The sequence below is a fragment of the Parasteatoda tepidariorum genome, chromosome 2 (assembly GCF_043381705.1).
Source record: "Parasteatoda tepidariorum isolate YZ-2023 chromosome 2, CAS_Ptep_4.0, whole genome shotgun sequence".
Lineage (NCBI taxonomy): Eukaryota > Metazoa > Arthropoda > Arachnida > Araneae > Theridiidae > Parasteatoda > Parasteatoda tepidariorum.
Window position 1 is genome coordinate 94,442,841 of NC_092205.1, and position 16,367 is coordinate 94,459,207.

The 16,367-nt window shown below is 31.3% G+C and overlaps 1 protein-coding gene across 1 annotated transcript in view; it reads right to left on the reverse strand.

The window, feature by feature from the left end:
- The window catches only part of LOC107447599 (ras-related protein Rap-1b-like), a 24,677-nt gene extending 12,733 nt beyond the window's left edge, over positions 1-11,944 (reverse strand). The window contains exon 1 of the mRNA XM_016062546.3: positions 11,691-11,944. Coding sequence (XP_015918032.1) covers positions 11,691-11,832 — 142 coding nt within the window. The 5' untranslated portion in view covers positions 11,833-11,944. The remainder of the gene's footprint in view (positions 1-11,690) is intronic.
- Between the last annotated feature and the right edge of the window lie 4,423 nt (positions 11,945-16,367).

A 16,367-nucleotide genomic window follows, 5' to 3' on the forward strand; every position in this document is an offset into this window, starting at 1 on the left:
ATATATATATATACTATCGCTTAAATATCAGCCATTTGAGTGACAGATATTTAAGCGATAATCCGAAGACATGCCATCATAATTTTGATCCTCTGTTGAAGGGATGGCACCCCCGCTTGGGTAGCCCAACGACCTGCACGCGAAGTCGAGCACATTACTTTAGAACAGTCTAACGAGGACCAATACCGCACGCCCTCGGTCCCTACGCAGACTGATCCAAGAGGTCACCCACCCGCACATTGACCCCAGCCAGTGATGCTTGACTTCGGTGATCTGTGGGTTTGAGTCTTAACGATCAGTTCACAGCGGGACGTTTTCGCTCAAGCATGGTTTGTTGGGTGAGCTATTTATTATTTAATTGTATGCCAGCTATAAGCTAGAATTTGCATCGTTTTATTTTGAAGAGGAAACGATAATAAATCTAAATGAAATTGTTATGTTCTACATTTTAATTAAGTTAAGTTCTCACTTCTATTTTACATTTAATTTTTTTTTCTTGCGTCTTTGTCAATCAATATTTTGAATCAAAAAGATTTTTTGAATCATTTGATTGATAGCGGTATTTCTTAAGAAGACGCTGTTTTACTTTTTGGTAAGTAAATATACCTGTAACTCTTATAGTTCTTATTTTTAAAAATACTATTATTTAGAATATGTTGAAGATAGCGATGAAGAGGCGATCACCAACGATGAGAATGAAAGTGTCATCAATGTGTCCAGGAAAGGGTGTAGGGTGCTAAAGTAGTTCAGACTCTGATGAAGAAACTGAAAACACCTTTCAAGAGACCGAAACAGCTGCCGATGGTACTGTGTGGTTAAAATTTGACGAAGGTGGAATTCCTGGAAGGTTACCATCTACTTGTGCTTTCAAGGGTGTGAAAAGTCCAACAGGCTACGCAAAAAGGAACATTATGGCAGATAATCTTGTCAGTGTATTCTCGTTGACAATAGATAACTATATTATCGAACATATAAAAAACTGCACAGAAGAAGAAGGCCGCCGAATTTTGGGGAACGATTGGACAACAACATTACCGGAAATTCGTGCATTTATTGGGATTTCATATGCTTGTGGAGCCTACGAGGCAAAAAATTTAAAACTGAGTTATTTATGGTCAGCAAAGTGGGATCCCGAATTTTTTAGAATAACTATGACCAGAGATAAATTGAAGCAAATCCTACGATTTATTCGTTTTGACAAAATAACCGAAAGAAGTAGGCGTCTCCAAACAAATAAATTTGCCTTGGTTTCGGAAATATGGGACAAATTCATTGAAAATAGTCAAGCTTGCTATCAATCAGGGCAAAATATAACAGTTGACAAAAGCCAGGTGCACGTTTATACAGTATATGCCTAATAAACCCAACAAATTTGGTATCAAATTCTGGCTTGCATCAGATGTTAGTAGCAAGTACGTTTTGAATGGTTTTCCTTACTTGGAAAAAGATGAACAACGACCATCGTCAATGCTTCTCAGTGAACACGTTGTTCTGAAACTTGTCGAGCCATATACAGGCTGCGGAAGGAATATCACGACCGATAACTTTTTCACTAGCATGTTACTCGCGACGATATTATTGGACCCAAAAAACAACACTAGGTGGAACTACGAGGGTTGCTATTTATATTTCTGACCTTGGCAACAGTAAGTGTTGCTAGGCGACCGCAGACGATTTTAATCGAAAGTTTGATATTTTTAAACATAAATTCAGCAGACGATTTACCATTATAGCTTCATTTGTGTTGTTGACAGTAAATTGAAAAGTTCTTCTCTTTCAAAAAATGGAATTGAATCGTGAACATTTTCGTGCCATTATTTTTCATAACTTTCGACGTGGATTGTCAAGACAAGAGTGCTTCGATGAACTTAATTCTTTATTCAGCGATAAAGCGCCATCCTACAGCACTGTAAAAAATTGGTATAACGAATTTAATCGTGGTCGATGTTCGATCCAGGACGAATCCCGTGCAGGTCGTCCAAAATCCGTTGTTGTGCCAGAAAAGATCGATGCTGTGCGTGAACTGATAAAGCAAGATCGTCATGTGACATACCGTGAGATAGAGGCGTCTTTGGACATTAGTATGACTAGCATCAATAAAATATTGCATGAACATTTGAGCGTAAAAAAAATTTGTTCGCGTTGGATCCCGCATAATCTGACAAACGCTCAAAAAAAGGCTCGTGTCGATTGGTGCAAGGAAATGTTGGAAAAATACGTTCAAGGTACATCAAAGGCTGTGTATAACATCTACACAGGTGACGAATCATGGATCTATGCATATGAGCCGGAAACAAAACAGCAATCAACTGTATGGGTCTTCCAAGACGAGGCAAAACCAACAAAAGTTGTTCGAGGAAGAAGCACATCGAAACAAATGATTGCCTGTTTCTTCGGCATTAACGGTCATGTGGCAACAGTGGCGTTAGAGCAACGCAGGACGGTCAATTCTGAATGGTACACGACCATTTGTTTGCCAGAAGTCATCGGAGAAATTCGAAAAAAGCAGAAGAACAGGCGAATCATTCTTCATCATGACAATGCGAGCTCTCACACATCGACTCAAACAAAGGCATTTCTGACGGAGCGAAAGATCGAACTGATGGGTCATCCGCCGTACAGCCCTGATTTGGCACCCAATGACTTCTTCTTATTCCCACACATCAAAAATAAATTACGTGGACAACGATTTTCGACCCCCGAAGAAGCGGTTGATGCATTCAAAACGCATGTTTTGGAGTTACCTCAATCGGACTGGAAAAAGTGCTTTGAAAATTGGTTCAAACGCATGCAAAAGTGTATTGATCATCATGGAGAATATTTTGAAAAACAATAAAACCAATTTCGAACCTACATATTTGTTTTTTCATTATTAGGCCAGAATAATAAATAGCAACCCTCGTATTAGAGGAAATAAAAGACCCAAAGCAGCCAAACAAACGAAGGATAGCATGCCTCGTTTTTCCACTCTCCTATATAAATCACAAAATTGTGTCCTTACAATATATAAAAGCAAACCGAATAAGAGAGTGGCTGTTCTAAGTTCCAGGCATAAATTTGTGAAAATTGATAAAAGTAGTTAAAAAATGTTACCGGACTCTATTCAATTTTATAACAAAACAAAATTTGGAGTTGATATGGCGGATCAAATGGCTAGAAAATATGCAGTAAAATCTAGTTCTCGTAGATGGCCCCTCCAAATATTTTTTCAATATTTTAGATTTGGCTGTTATAAATGCTTGGATCCTATACAAAGAAGAGACAGGAATACAAATACAACGTAAGCAGTTCCTCTTTCAATTAGCAGGACAGCTTTCCACCGATTACAGAGCTGCAAGGCAGAAAAATTCATCAGAACATGGAAACCCACAAAGATCAACTGCAACATCGTCAAATACAACATATTCTAACAAACTTAAAATTTGTCAAGTACGACTTCGCCACAAAAACAAAACAAATAATATGTGTGAAAAATGTCAAAAGTATTTTTGCGGAAGATGTACACATGAAAAGATTTCCATTTTCATTTGTTAAAAATTTATAAATAATGAATAAATTATTTTTTTCCAAGTGAAGTAAGTTTTTTTTTATCGTTAATACTTATTAATAACTTGTTGTATGACTGTAAATAATATTAAAAATTAATTTTAAACAAATTTCTTTACACATTAGTTATTCTTTAAGAATGCAGTCATTTTGACTGCTTTCGGGCAATATAGATATATACTAAGTTTCCGTCTTTCCTTCCGTTAACAGTGTTTTATTTTTAATCCTTTCGCTTTGGCAGTCCACTCCGCTGAAGTTACGTCATTGCACCGCAAAGTGTGCATATTGCTGGTTGGTAATATATGGATATTCTTAACAATATATTTAGGGATTTTGAAGCGTTTTAATAAAAATGCAATCGATTTACATGGCGTGTTCAAAATATACTTTTAGTGGTATTAGTCAAATATAGGTTAATGGAATATCAACGAGTGGCAGTTTTAGGCTGATTAACAATAAGTGTCACGCTGATACCAATGAAATACGAAGATCGATACGGCGCTCGTACACGCTAGGCATCACGAGAATGCCGTTTAAATACGATCGAATTGTGGTTGTTTTGAGCCATTTTAAGTAAAAGGGTGCAATTGTTTTCGTTTTCCAGTGGCGCCATCTATACCCAAGAATTCCTCTTCTGTTACTCCCATGCATCGCACCCGTTTATAGAGCTGACCCATTCCTTCATCCACAAATCGTAATTTTGACCTGAAGCAGAGAACGATCAATCTCCAATTCAGTACCCCCTGAGGTGGGGTTATGGGGACATGGATGGTTTTGTGACCTTATAGATTTAACCTGCACCAGTCACCATTTACTACACGGGGAGTTTTCGGGTGGCTGGATTCGATCTCCCATTCTCACGAACGTGAGTCCAGCGCCCTGTCAACCAGGCTATCCCGGCCATACGATCAAATTTATTAAGCTTTTTGTTATTAAATATGTGATTTGCATTAGTGATTATGATTAGTATGGTGTTTGATAATTTAATTATAAAGTTGATAATTTAAGTTATTTATATAATTACAGAACAAGGTTCTACTTATTATTTTATGTAAAACATTGAGATAAAGTACACTTGCTTTTAACTTTTTACGAAATTTTTTTTTCTTCTTAGGCTTTATTTATTTAAAAATGATAGCTTGGAAAGTATTACTAGATGTTATTTAAACAATTATAAAATGTGGAAAAATTGTTTTTATATTCTCAATATATCTTTTTTAGAATAAATTTCTTCTACCTTTTCGGACGAAAACTATTTCTTCCGAGTGAGTTTTATTCCATGATTTCGCCTGCGTTCTTAAACAAATATTCATTTTATAAATATGGTTCATTGTAAACCTCACGTTCTTCTACCATTTTAAGTAAAAATGATCTAAAATAATTTTATTTGATGCAAATACTTAAATTTCATTAATTTTTTATAAATAACGTCTCATTCTCCAACTTTTAGATGTCTTTCTCGTGTTTTTCCCAATTTTCAAAATGAAAATTCCTGAGATTCATCTAATTAACCTTGTATAAACATGACCCACTAAACTTAGTTAAGTTAGTCTAAGTTAGAAATTATATCTAAATACAAAACAGAATGCTTATATGTATTTACCAGAGTTGGGCGTCGATTACAGTAATCGATTACAACAGTAATGGATTACGGATAATTGCTGCTATATAATCAATTACTTGTAATCACGATTACAGGTAATTGCGATTACAAGTAATCATAATTTTTGATTAGATCAGAGCAGGGGAAAAATACAATCGATTAAATTTTTTAATTACAGTAATTAATTACTTGTAAACATGATTACTGTGACATTCATAATTTTGATTACAATTGTAATCGTGATTACATAACCAATTACTGTAATCAATTACTTGTAATCGTGATTACTGATTACAAATAATCAAAATATGCGATTGCATGTAATCATAATTACAAATAATCAAAATATGCGATTGCATGTAAACATAATTACAAATAATCTAAATATATGATTGCACGGCTATTGTGTACTTAAAATGATAATATTTTGCAATAGATAGTATAATGTATCATATAATGATACATTTTGTACATATTTACAGAAACCGTATGTACCTTATTCAAATTCAATATTCGGAATGGATCCGGACCAAATTTGGTGCGAATACGTTCGAAGACTCAGTTGACCTAACGATCAGGGTGCCTAATAACAGCGGACCTAATAATAGGGGACCAAATAACAGCAAACCACTATTCGACTACAAGTTCTCGCTTACATCCCAAAGAATGAGTTTTACGTAGGATTTGAAAATATATTTTATCGAGCCATGGCGGTTCAGGGGATAGAGAGCACGTCTCTAATGAAGTAACCCAAATTCTGGTTCGCACTGACCACAGTGCTGACGTAAAATATCCTCAGACCACCGGCTAACAGTGGGAGGTTTCATAGTTTTCCTCTCCGTGTAACGCAAACGCTGGTTATTTCCATCAAAAAAGTCCTCCACGAAGGCTAGTTTGCCCCGATGTTTGATCCAGGAGTTCTTTTGTCTTCTGGGTTGGATTCAAAATTACAAGGCTGCTGAGTAGAACAGTAAAAGTCGTAAGCTGTTTAAAGCCGGTTATAAAATATAATATCGATAATGTTAGCCGCAGCGGCTCAGGGAATAAAGAGCTTGCCTCCCAAGTTGATTTATGTTAGAACCATCGATATGAATTCTACTTCTGTCTCTCGCCGACATTTGTGCTAACATAAAACATCCTCAGTAGTATACGAGTCATGGGTTAGAATCACCAGGGTTTCCTGGTTTTCCTCCCCATATAACACAAATGTGGGTTAATTTCCTTCAAAAAATCCTCCACGAAGAACAGTTTGTCTCAATGCTTGATCTAGGAGTTTCCTTGTCTTCTGGATTGGATTTAAAATTTCAAGAGCATTGATAATAGTAAACTCAAACTTATTGCTGAATGTTCAACGCCGATTATAATACCAGTAGTATTTAATACCACAATAGTTAAGCATCACTGGCTGCAATAATAGTTAGGTGATTTTCACGACATTCGAAATAAGTACTGATTCGTCAAAAATGATCAAAAATATTAGCATGAAAACAAATAATTTTTTCGAGAATTACAATCAATTAATTTTTGTAATCGATACAAATTGAAATAAAAAAATGAGTTTCGTATCAGAAAGGTAAATTTATGAAGAACAGTTCTACATTAGAACCGTATAAAATTGCTATATTTTTATTGGCGCCAAAGATGCTTAGTTAATTTTTGTAATAGGTACAAATTGAAGTAAAATATTAAATTTTGCAATGAAAGCTAGAATGAAACATAAAAATAATGCTTATTCGTATATGAAAACTGTATGAAATTGCCATATTGTTACTGGCGCCAATGTTGCTAAATTAATTTTGGCAATAGGTACAAACTGAAATTTAAAAAAAGTAATAAATAAGTTTTGTACTGAAAAGGTAAATTGGTGAATAAATGTTACCCATTATTTGTTTATTTTTACCATTACTTTTATAAAATTGTTTTATTAAAATGCTTGTAAAGAAAAAATAACATGTCCTAATAATAATTTTGTTATAATGAAAAAGATACGAACATCAATCATGGTATGATAGCCCAGGGTGTGCCGAAGCCTTCCTAACTAGGTGTTTCCAGTCACTTTTACAGGCAGCCATACTCTTTCATTTTAAATAATTGCATAAGTACTTTGCCTCGATTAAAAAATAAATTCAAGAGCTAAAATCAACAATGAAATATCGATTTCCTCTGAAAAACATTTTCGAAGCTTATTTTCACTCTTTTGCGTTTTTATTTCCACAATCGGCGTTTATATTCAGGTTGCGCATTCACTAAATCAAATCAAGAACTAGATTAGATGCAGGCTTCTTTCTTCTACTTTCTTCATTCATGAACTATTAATGATCTTTAAGACAAATAAATATATTTTCAGAATAATTAATAGTCTTTCGTTGATTAATATGTATACATTTGCTAAGAAAATTTATTCATTAAGGTGTAAAATAATCATAGCAATATAAATAAATTTTTTGCTAGTTTTTAAAGTTTTTACAAACTAGTGCAAGATCTGATGCTTTTGCACTAGTTTTATAAACTAGTGCAAAAACATGATATTGGACAAAATTTTCGAAATTGACTTTATTATAAATTTAGAATCCCTGTAGTCATAGCTTTCTAAAAATACTTTGCTTTTGTTTGTACTATAATTATTTACGAAGTTATAGCAGTTTTTGTTCAAGATGATAATAGTGGATAGACTAGTTATTTTAAGTCTTTAATTGCGTTTATCTCAAAATCAGGCTTTTCTTTCACATTTTACACCACTTTAGGCATGATATCTCATGTTGTTTTTAATAATTGTCTACAATTTTCCATGAGTGTTTATGAATGTAGCACACATGCTTTGAATTGCGGACTAAGATAAAAAAGTAGAATATCGTTTTTTGTGCATGTTTTTCGCAAAGACAAGTGCGAAAATTTTTAAAAATTTGCTTTATTAGCTACATTTATCCCTAACTCAGTAGTATATTCATTTGCTTTTAATATAATAGTTCAAAACATGGTTGATAGCCTTCTAAATAAAATCCACAAAAGATTTTTGTTTTGGGTGATAGAATTTTTCTACAGTGTTTAGTGTATATGCAAAAAATGCCTTATTTTTACCTGAAAAGGACCATTTAAAAAATAATAATATAAATACTTTTTTCTACTAGTTTTATAAGTTTTTTACACATAATAAAACAAATGAACTAGTTTTTTAAAATTGCAAGAACTAAAGATGGAAAAGAGCCGCGATGGCTCAGATAGAGCATTTGCATTCAAATGAGGTGAACCGATTTCGAATCCCAGAGATGGCTGGTCAATGCGAATTCCGCATCCGGCACGCACCTACCACAGTGCAGACATAAAATATCCTCAGTGGTAGACGAATGATGGGTTAGAGTCTCCTTGCTGTCAGGCTAACCGTGGAAAGTTTTGTTGGTTTTTCTCTCCATGTGACGCAAATGCGGGTTAGTTCCATGAAAAAGTCCTCCACGAAGGCAAACTTTCTCCCAATACTTGATCCAGGACTTCCCTTGTCTTCTGGATTGGGTTCAAAATGACAAGACTACGGAGTTAGCAGTCGTAAACCCCAAATTGAGTCGCCTGCTCAACTGCAGTTATAAAATTCCATATGCTTACGTTATAAAGTAACAATACACATCCCTTGTTTTTTCCTTTAACTTTGACTTTTATCGTAATAATCTAACTTTAGGATTAAATTCATGTAAATTAATGTCTTTGCTCAAAATATACGTTTACATTCATCTCATAAAATTAAGTAGAGTGTTTTTTAAGAATGTTTTCTATTTTCCTACTGCAGCCAAAACTCTTTACCTATGAAACTCTCCATAGAAATTTTTTCCAATTCCTTTTTTGCTGTACTTAATTCAAAACTTAAACACGTTACATTTGTCATTTTTTTTTATTAATATTTTTTTTTGTTGCCTTTTAAAATTTTTTTGAAAACCCACTTGACAGCAAAAATAAGCAAATCATAACTCCCCCCTCTGTTAAGCCCATGCGTAATATTTGAAATCCCCAAATGAAGGCTACTTAATATTGACAGGGATCACTAATTAGAAACTGATATTCTAGGCTACTTCTACGTGAAAATGTTTATTTCAAAATGTTTGCCATTTTATTGGTGACCAAATTTGGAAAAACATTCAAAGTAAGAACATTCGAACATATTCGAAAAAACATTCATTTAATTTTATATTAATAAGTATTGTTTAATACAGTTTATTTCTCTTTTTTTATTTAAAAATGGTAAGAGTTAAAATTATTTCCGTATACTATTATCAAGCGGAAAAAATTTCTTCGAAGCTTTATTAGAGGTCTAGTGCTTTGGACACAAAAGATTCTTAAAGAATATTATCGACTCAAAAATTTATAAATAAATTAAAAACGTAAATTTTGTTTTATTCACCGTTACATCTTTTTGTTTGAATCTAATTCCAGAACTAGATTACTACAGTAAATGCCAGAGTTAACGCAAAAATTAAGGAGGAGGGGATTTGCATCTTTCTTACGTAAGCATAAGTGGGTGTTTGTGATTTGCTTATTTTTGCTGACTGTGGGGAGGGTGAGTTCAAAATAGCCAAAAATATGCTTACGTAACCAAGTTTTTATTATTAACGTCCTTTTATAATAATTCATTAAATTAATTGGTTGAAGGTTATGTTTGTCTATCCTTTGATGATTCTTTCTATAGATTTTCTCACCAAGTAGTTGATATAGTAGTTGAAGGTTGTGTTTTCCTACTTTTTGCTAACTGTTCGTTAAATAGTCACGAAAATTTTTTAAAAAAAACTGTCTTAATTAACGCTTTTTCTTAAAGATATTTTGCTAAAAAAAGTGTTGGTATTGCAGTTAAACCTGTTTGCTCTTTTTTTAAAAAATTTTTTCTCAAAAGGTGGTTAAAAATTTAAAAAAATTCTAACTGCGAAAATGCAAATCATATTATTTTCCCTACAAGGTATTTGTTAATCTAATTAATCTCCAAAATGCAACTACTTTAATTATTTTATATACTATTATTTTATAATTTTATTGTTAAAAACGTTACACTTGGATAAAACTGACGAAAAATTGGAACAAAAATGAACTGCTTAAAGAGAAATGGGAAATTGTTTTAGTAGTAGTATAGTATGCTGAATTTAATTAATTTCAATATAATTATTGCAATATATATCTAAAATAATTAATTTTCCCTAACAACTTCTATTATTACTTTTCTAAATTTCAGAAACTTTTTTGCTAGAATTTAATTGCTAACAAAAATATTTTTACAAAATGCGCAAGTTAGAATAGATGAGGAAGATAAATGGAATTTATTTTTCGGCAGTTGGATGGTATGATGAAAAGTATTAATTCTAATATAATTATTGTTATAAATCCAATATAATTAATTCTCTATATATAATTTCTCACAATATTTTATTTATTTCAAAATTTTCTTACGCTGGTCATCAGTCAATAACAAAACAAATTTGTTAAAGAAAAATAAGATATTTAGTTAGATGATTAAAAAGAAATGGGACTTAATTTTTTGTAAATTGGATGGTATAGGGAATGTAATTAACGCCAAGTTCATTATTGTAATATATCAAAAATAATTACTTTTTTAAATAGATTTTCTTCTACTATTTTTTTTATTTTAAAAACTTCTTACACTGGGCATCAATCAATGGCAAAAAAATTTCTTAAAAAAAGGGAAAAAGAAGGAAAAGAAAACTATTTAAAATAGAGAAAAAAGAAAATTAGAACTTATATTTTGACTATTGGACGCTATGCGGAATAATTCCAATATATTGTAATAAATTGAAAAATATTCTAATATATATTATTATTTAATATATATTTTATTTACTTCAAAAACTTCTTACACTGAAATAAATCAATATCAAAACATTTTCTTAAAAAAAAAAATGTATTTAGAAAAGATGATAAAAAGAAATGGGACTTAATTTTTGGAAATTTTATGGTATAGGGAATGTAATTAATGCCAATATCATTATTTGAATGCTCCAAAAATAATTCATTTTTCAAATGATTTTCTTCAATTATTTCATTTATTTCAAAGACATCTTACGCTGGACATCAATCAATGACAAAACATTTTCTTTAAAAAAATTATTTAGAATAGATGATAAAAAGAAATGGGACTTAATTTTTCGAAATTGGAAGTAATTAATGCCAATATCATTATTCTAATATTCCGAAAATAATTAATTTTTTAAATAGATTTTCTTCTACTATTTCATTTATTTCAAAAACTTCTTACGCTGGACATCAATCAATGACGAAACATTTTCTTAAAAAGAGGAAAAGAAAACTATTTAAAATAGATGAAAAAGAGAATTAGAACATATATCTTGGCTGTTGGACGATAAGCTGAATAATGCCAATATAATTATCGTAACAAATTTAAAAATATTTAAATTTATACGTATATTGAAAAATATATAAATTGAAAAATATTGAAATAACTTCTTCTAACATTTCATTTATTTTTAACTCTAAAACTTGAATTAAATCAACAGCAAAGAAATGTTCTTTAGAATTGATCAGAAAGAAATACCTGGCAGTTGGATGGTATGCTGATAACAGTCTTCAACAGTTGGTTTATACGTACTACAGAACATATCGTTCAAGAAACGAACTACAAGACTCGTTTTCCCCACTCCACCTGCCCCTAAAACAACAAACTTACTTTCTCTCATCTACGATATATTTTTAATCCATGGAAATATCCTTTTTAACCTGGACAAAACAGTTGCCGTACCCAGAATTCATAAGTATATCATCTTCCCCCACGTGAAGCCGCGTGTTTCATCCCGGGCCGATGAGAAGGTTATTCTAGTCGCCAAAGATTGGTCGCCAACCCTCGCATTCATCGATGAATGAAAGAGATTTCATTAACTAGTCTCTCTTTCCAAATTTTTTTAAAAAAAAATCAATGGACTGCAAAATCTCTGTCAGACGTCAAGATCAATGGCCACATAATAATAGTTGTTTAATCTTATATAATTTACAGTTGTACGGATTTTTTGGATTGTATGAAGAATGATTGAAGCATATTATAGGAAAATAAATTTGTAGAGTGTTTCATAAAGACTATATTCAGGTCAGACCTCTTTTTAACGAAGTCGCCAAATCCCGATTATAAGTTCGTTGTATGGAAAATTCGTTAAATAGAAAATCAACTTTTGAAATACTTAAACAGCACGAACCAGGTTTTAAGTTCATTAACCCTAGACAAAATTAAAATAGCAATTGGTACACCGTTATCTTGCAAACTTGTATCTACTATTTATTTTATAGGTCTTAACCATAAAAGAAATCTACATGAAAAGCAAGAATAGAACAAAACATTACTCAGTGTTACACTATCATGCTACATACATTTTCAACTTAAAAAAAGCTACATTTATGTATAAAATTATACCTGCATTTATTATAAAAGTAATTTTAAACGTACATTACCACATGCGTTAATAATTGCTACTGATAAAATCCGTTAATTTTGTCTGATATTTTTGTTTGAAATTTAAACAAAAGGGGAAAGGGATTTTACTGCTTTCTCTAAACGTTAAGTGGCTTTGAAAATCAATATCCCCATAAAATGCGCTCACAAGCTTGAAATGTTCCGAAATATTTTGGGAAATAGGAAAAGTAGATCTCAAAGAAAAGTTCGTTAAATAGAAAACTCACTTCGCTATTTGGAAGTTATTTTACGAAAAAATTTCCAAACATTTCTTGGTTCCTCGAAAAAAATCGCAAAATGGAAGTTCGTTAAATAGTAGTCCGACTGTATTCTAGGAATCCTTATCAGTAAATATGTAGCGAGGGTGTTTCGTAAATGAGAAAAAAAATTTTTATCGAAATCTGACAACCCACAACTAAGAATGGCGGGAAAACTCAGAATTACTAAAGCATCAAAACCTGTTTTATTGCCGAAGGAAAGAAAGGGGAGGTGAAAGACGATGATTAGAAACAACTTCAAGGATTCAATCTGCATTAACCCAGGTTTTGACATTCTCTTTCACTTCCTTAATTGTGATTTTTTCGGATCATGATAATGTTTATGTTATTTCCTCCCTTAAATATTAATTTGCGATCCCCGGTGTGTGTGCTTTATGTCATTACTTTTGATAATGAATTACATCAGGGTAGACGTACGTTAAGAGCAACATAAACAAAACATATGTAAAGATAAAACATACATTAAGGGTGGCGTTTACGAAACCCTCTGTACATTCGAAGTAATAATAAATTCAAAGCAGCATTACTTCTGGTTGTCGAACTTATTTCACGAAAGTATTCCAAACAAAGCACTGAAATTTTTCTAAACAATTGGGAACAAGAAACCTAAAAATTAATTGAAAAATAAATATGTGCTTAATTGTATTTCTATGGATATAGTTTGCATATGGTTCTTAACATGAGACATTCTCTGAAAAATTGCGAATGTAACACTTATTCTGATGTTCATTATCCAATACGCAAGCGTATCTTCGATAAAGTTCTCGCTAAAATATTAATTTGCCTTTTCTACAATGAATATTTATTTATTTATTGTTTTGAAATCACTGTGAGATTATCATTGTTTGAAGGCCCTCTTTAACTTGTCAATTAAACACCTTTCAATTAATCGAATAACAGATAATTAGAAGAAATTGTGGTCGCAGCATCCAAGTATCTTAAATATTAAATAAGCTTAAAATATATTTATCTTATTAATTTTAAGATGTATAAAGCATTCTTTCCCAAAGAGCCATCAAAACTCAAGATTCCAATTAAAACATTATTTTTTGAAGTTAATGGGTAATAATTCTTAGAAAAATACTCATTAAGAAAAATACAATTTGCGAAGAAAATCGGAGAAAATTTTGCTCGATTACGACTGCAGTTTGTTATAAATTGTTAGATTCTTAGGTTAATGGGAAAAAGAAGTTTTTTGATCGTATGAAAATTATTTAGGCAAATAGTTATAATTATGTTAACAGGGATATGACTCGAATGAATATTATGAAAATTATTTAAATTATAACTGATCACTAAGGCCCGGATTTTGATGACATTTGCATTTTTTTGCATTTTTGGACATTTTTTATCCTTTAGAGCATTTTTTTAGATTTATAGGGCATTTTCTTTAAATTTTGGGGCGTATTTTGCATTTTAAAGCATTTTTTAAATTTTTTGTTAATTTTTTCTAATTTTTATTATTTTTTATAATTTTTTATTATTACACTGGCTTCCAAACAATGAAGAAAATCTCTAGGATATTAACAGGTGAAGCAACATCTTTTCAAATTGAAGAAGAATTGTCAGTAAGTGTGACCGTCCTTTTCAAGTACGCACCAATAACATCAGTAGACGTTGAAAGAAGCTTCTCCTGGTATAAAAATTTGCTTTCAGACAAGAGACGCTCGTTTACATTTCAAAATATTAAAAAAAAAATTAATAATCCACTGTAATTCTGATATTTAGTAATATTATGAGATGGAAGTTGTTATATTCATTTAAGTTTCTATACAAAATGAAAATGTTTTGGAGTCAATATATTTTCCTTTTTTTTTTTTTTTTAGGATATAAAACATATTTTTCAAACTTTAATGAACGTAGAACAAGTATTGCATTGCTTTATATTTTTTGAAACGACTCATAATAATTTTAAAGAGTAAAACATTGTTTTAGTTCAATATTTTTACTTCTATTTAAGTCATGTCATAAGGCATTTTTAGCGCAATTTTCGCATTTTAAGGGCATTTTTTGCACTTTTAAGGGCATTTTTTGCAGTTTGTAAGGGCATTTTTGCACTTTTTAAGGGCATTAATTGAGATTTTTTAGGTTATCAAAATCCGGGCTCTACTGATCAACAAACTTGATTCTTTTAAACGTTTTTATTAAAAAAAAATGCACAAAAATTTATTACTGCTTAATTAAATATTAATAAATTATTTAGATATTAATAAATTTTTCCTTAAGTTAAGTTCCAAAACCAAATTTGCTTATCTAAGGAAAAAAATTATTAAAACAAATATGAGTTAATGGGTAATGGTAATTGGGCATACAAAAAGGAATTTGTTACTGTTCTTTTTTTTTCTTTTGCTCATAGCTATGTATTAATGAGTCTTCTTCCGATAAAATGTTTGTGCATGTAAGATTATGTGCTTAAAGATATTAGGGAGTAGTCTTTTTTCTTAAATTAGTTTTGCACAATTTCAATATTTTTTTAAGTATAAATGAATCTCTCAGAAAACTACGGTGTCGGATTCAATCATCATTACCTAGCAGTGGTCCGAAAAGCTACATTAATTTTGTAATTTGCTACGACTACAACTACTTTGTTACAATAGTTAACTACAACGACTTTTTTTAAATGTAGTCACTACAAACTACTTCAGAAATGTAGCAACTAGCTCACTACTTTAAAGAGACGAACTTAGCTGGAGAACTTAATTTGCACCTGTGTTCAAAATGGTTTTGAATAATAAATTGGCTTACATTAAATGACAGGCAAAAATTAAGAAATATTTTTTTATATTTACATGAATCAGATTGTTTATTCAAAACATTGTTTTTCGAATTCATTCATTTAACCTTCAACTTCTTATGCCTTTCTCGACAGCGACTATTTAATTTAGGAAATGCGAAATTAACCAATTATTCAATACGTTTTAATTATTTATTGCTTTTATATTCCCCGAAGAAATCAGATACATCGAAAATATGTTCCCTTCCTTTAAAGTAACATCAATGCTTTACGAGTGTACATTCGAATGTAAAAGTTTGACCAACATGATTATGTATCTATTTTTCATAATATGCATACTTTTCATACTTTTCATAATTTTTAAATATTAGTTATACATGATTCTGAATACGTCATTCTTGTTAGCGGTCAAGGGTCATTTTCATTCCGTCCATTGACGGACCCGCGAAGATTTCTACTCATCCAATTCGAAAAAATTAGTCGCGTTAGAGCATTGATTCTTTTCTAATCTAACGTTGAAAGTAGTTTCCAGGAATCGCTACTAACTACTGTTTTTTTTTTATCGTACTACTCACTGCGCTACTTTTTTAAAAAAGTAGCCCACTACACTACAAACTACGAAAAAAAAGTAGCCCACTACACTACAAACTACGAAAAAAAGTAGCCCACTACACTACAAACTACGAAAAAAAGTAGCCCACTACACTACAAACTACGAAAAAAAGTAGCCCACTACACTACAAACTACGAAAAAAAGTA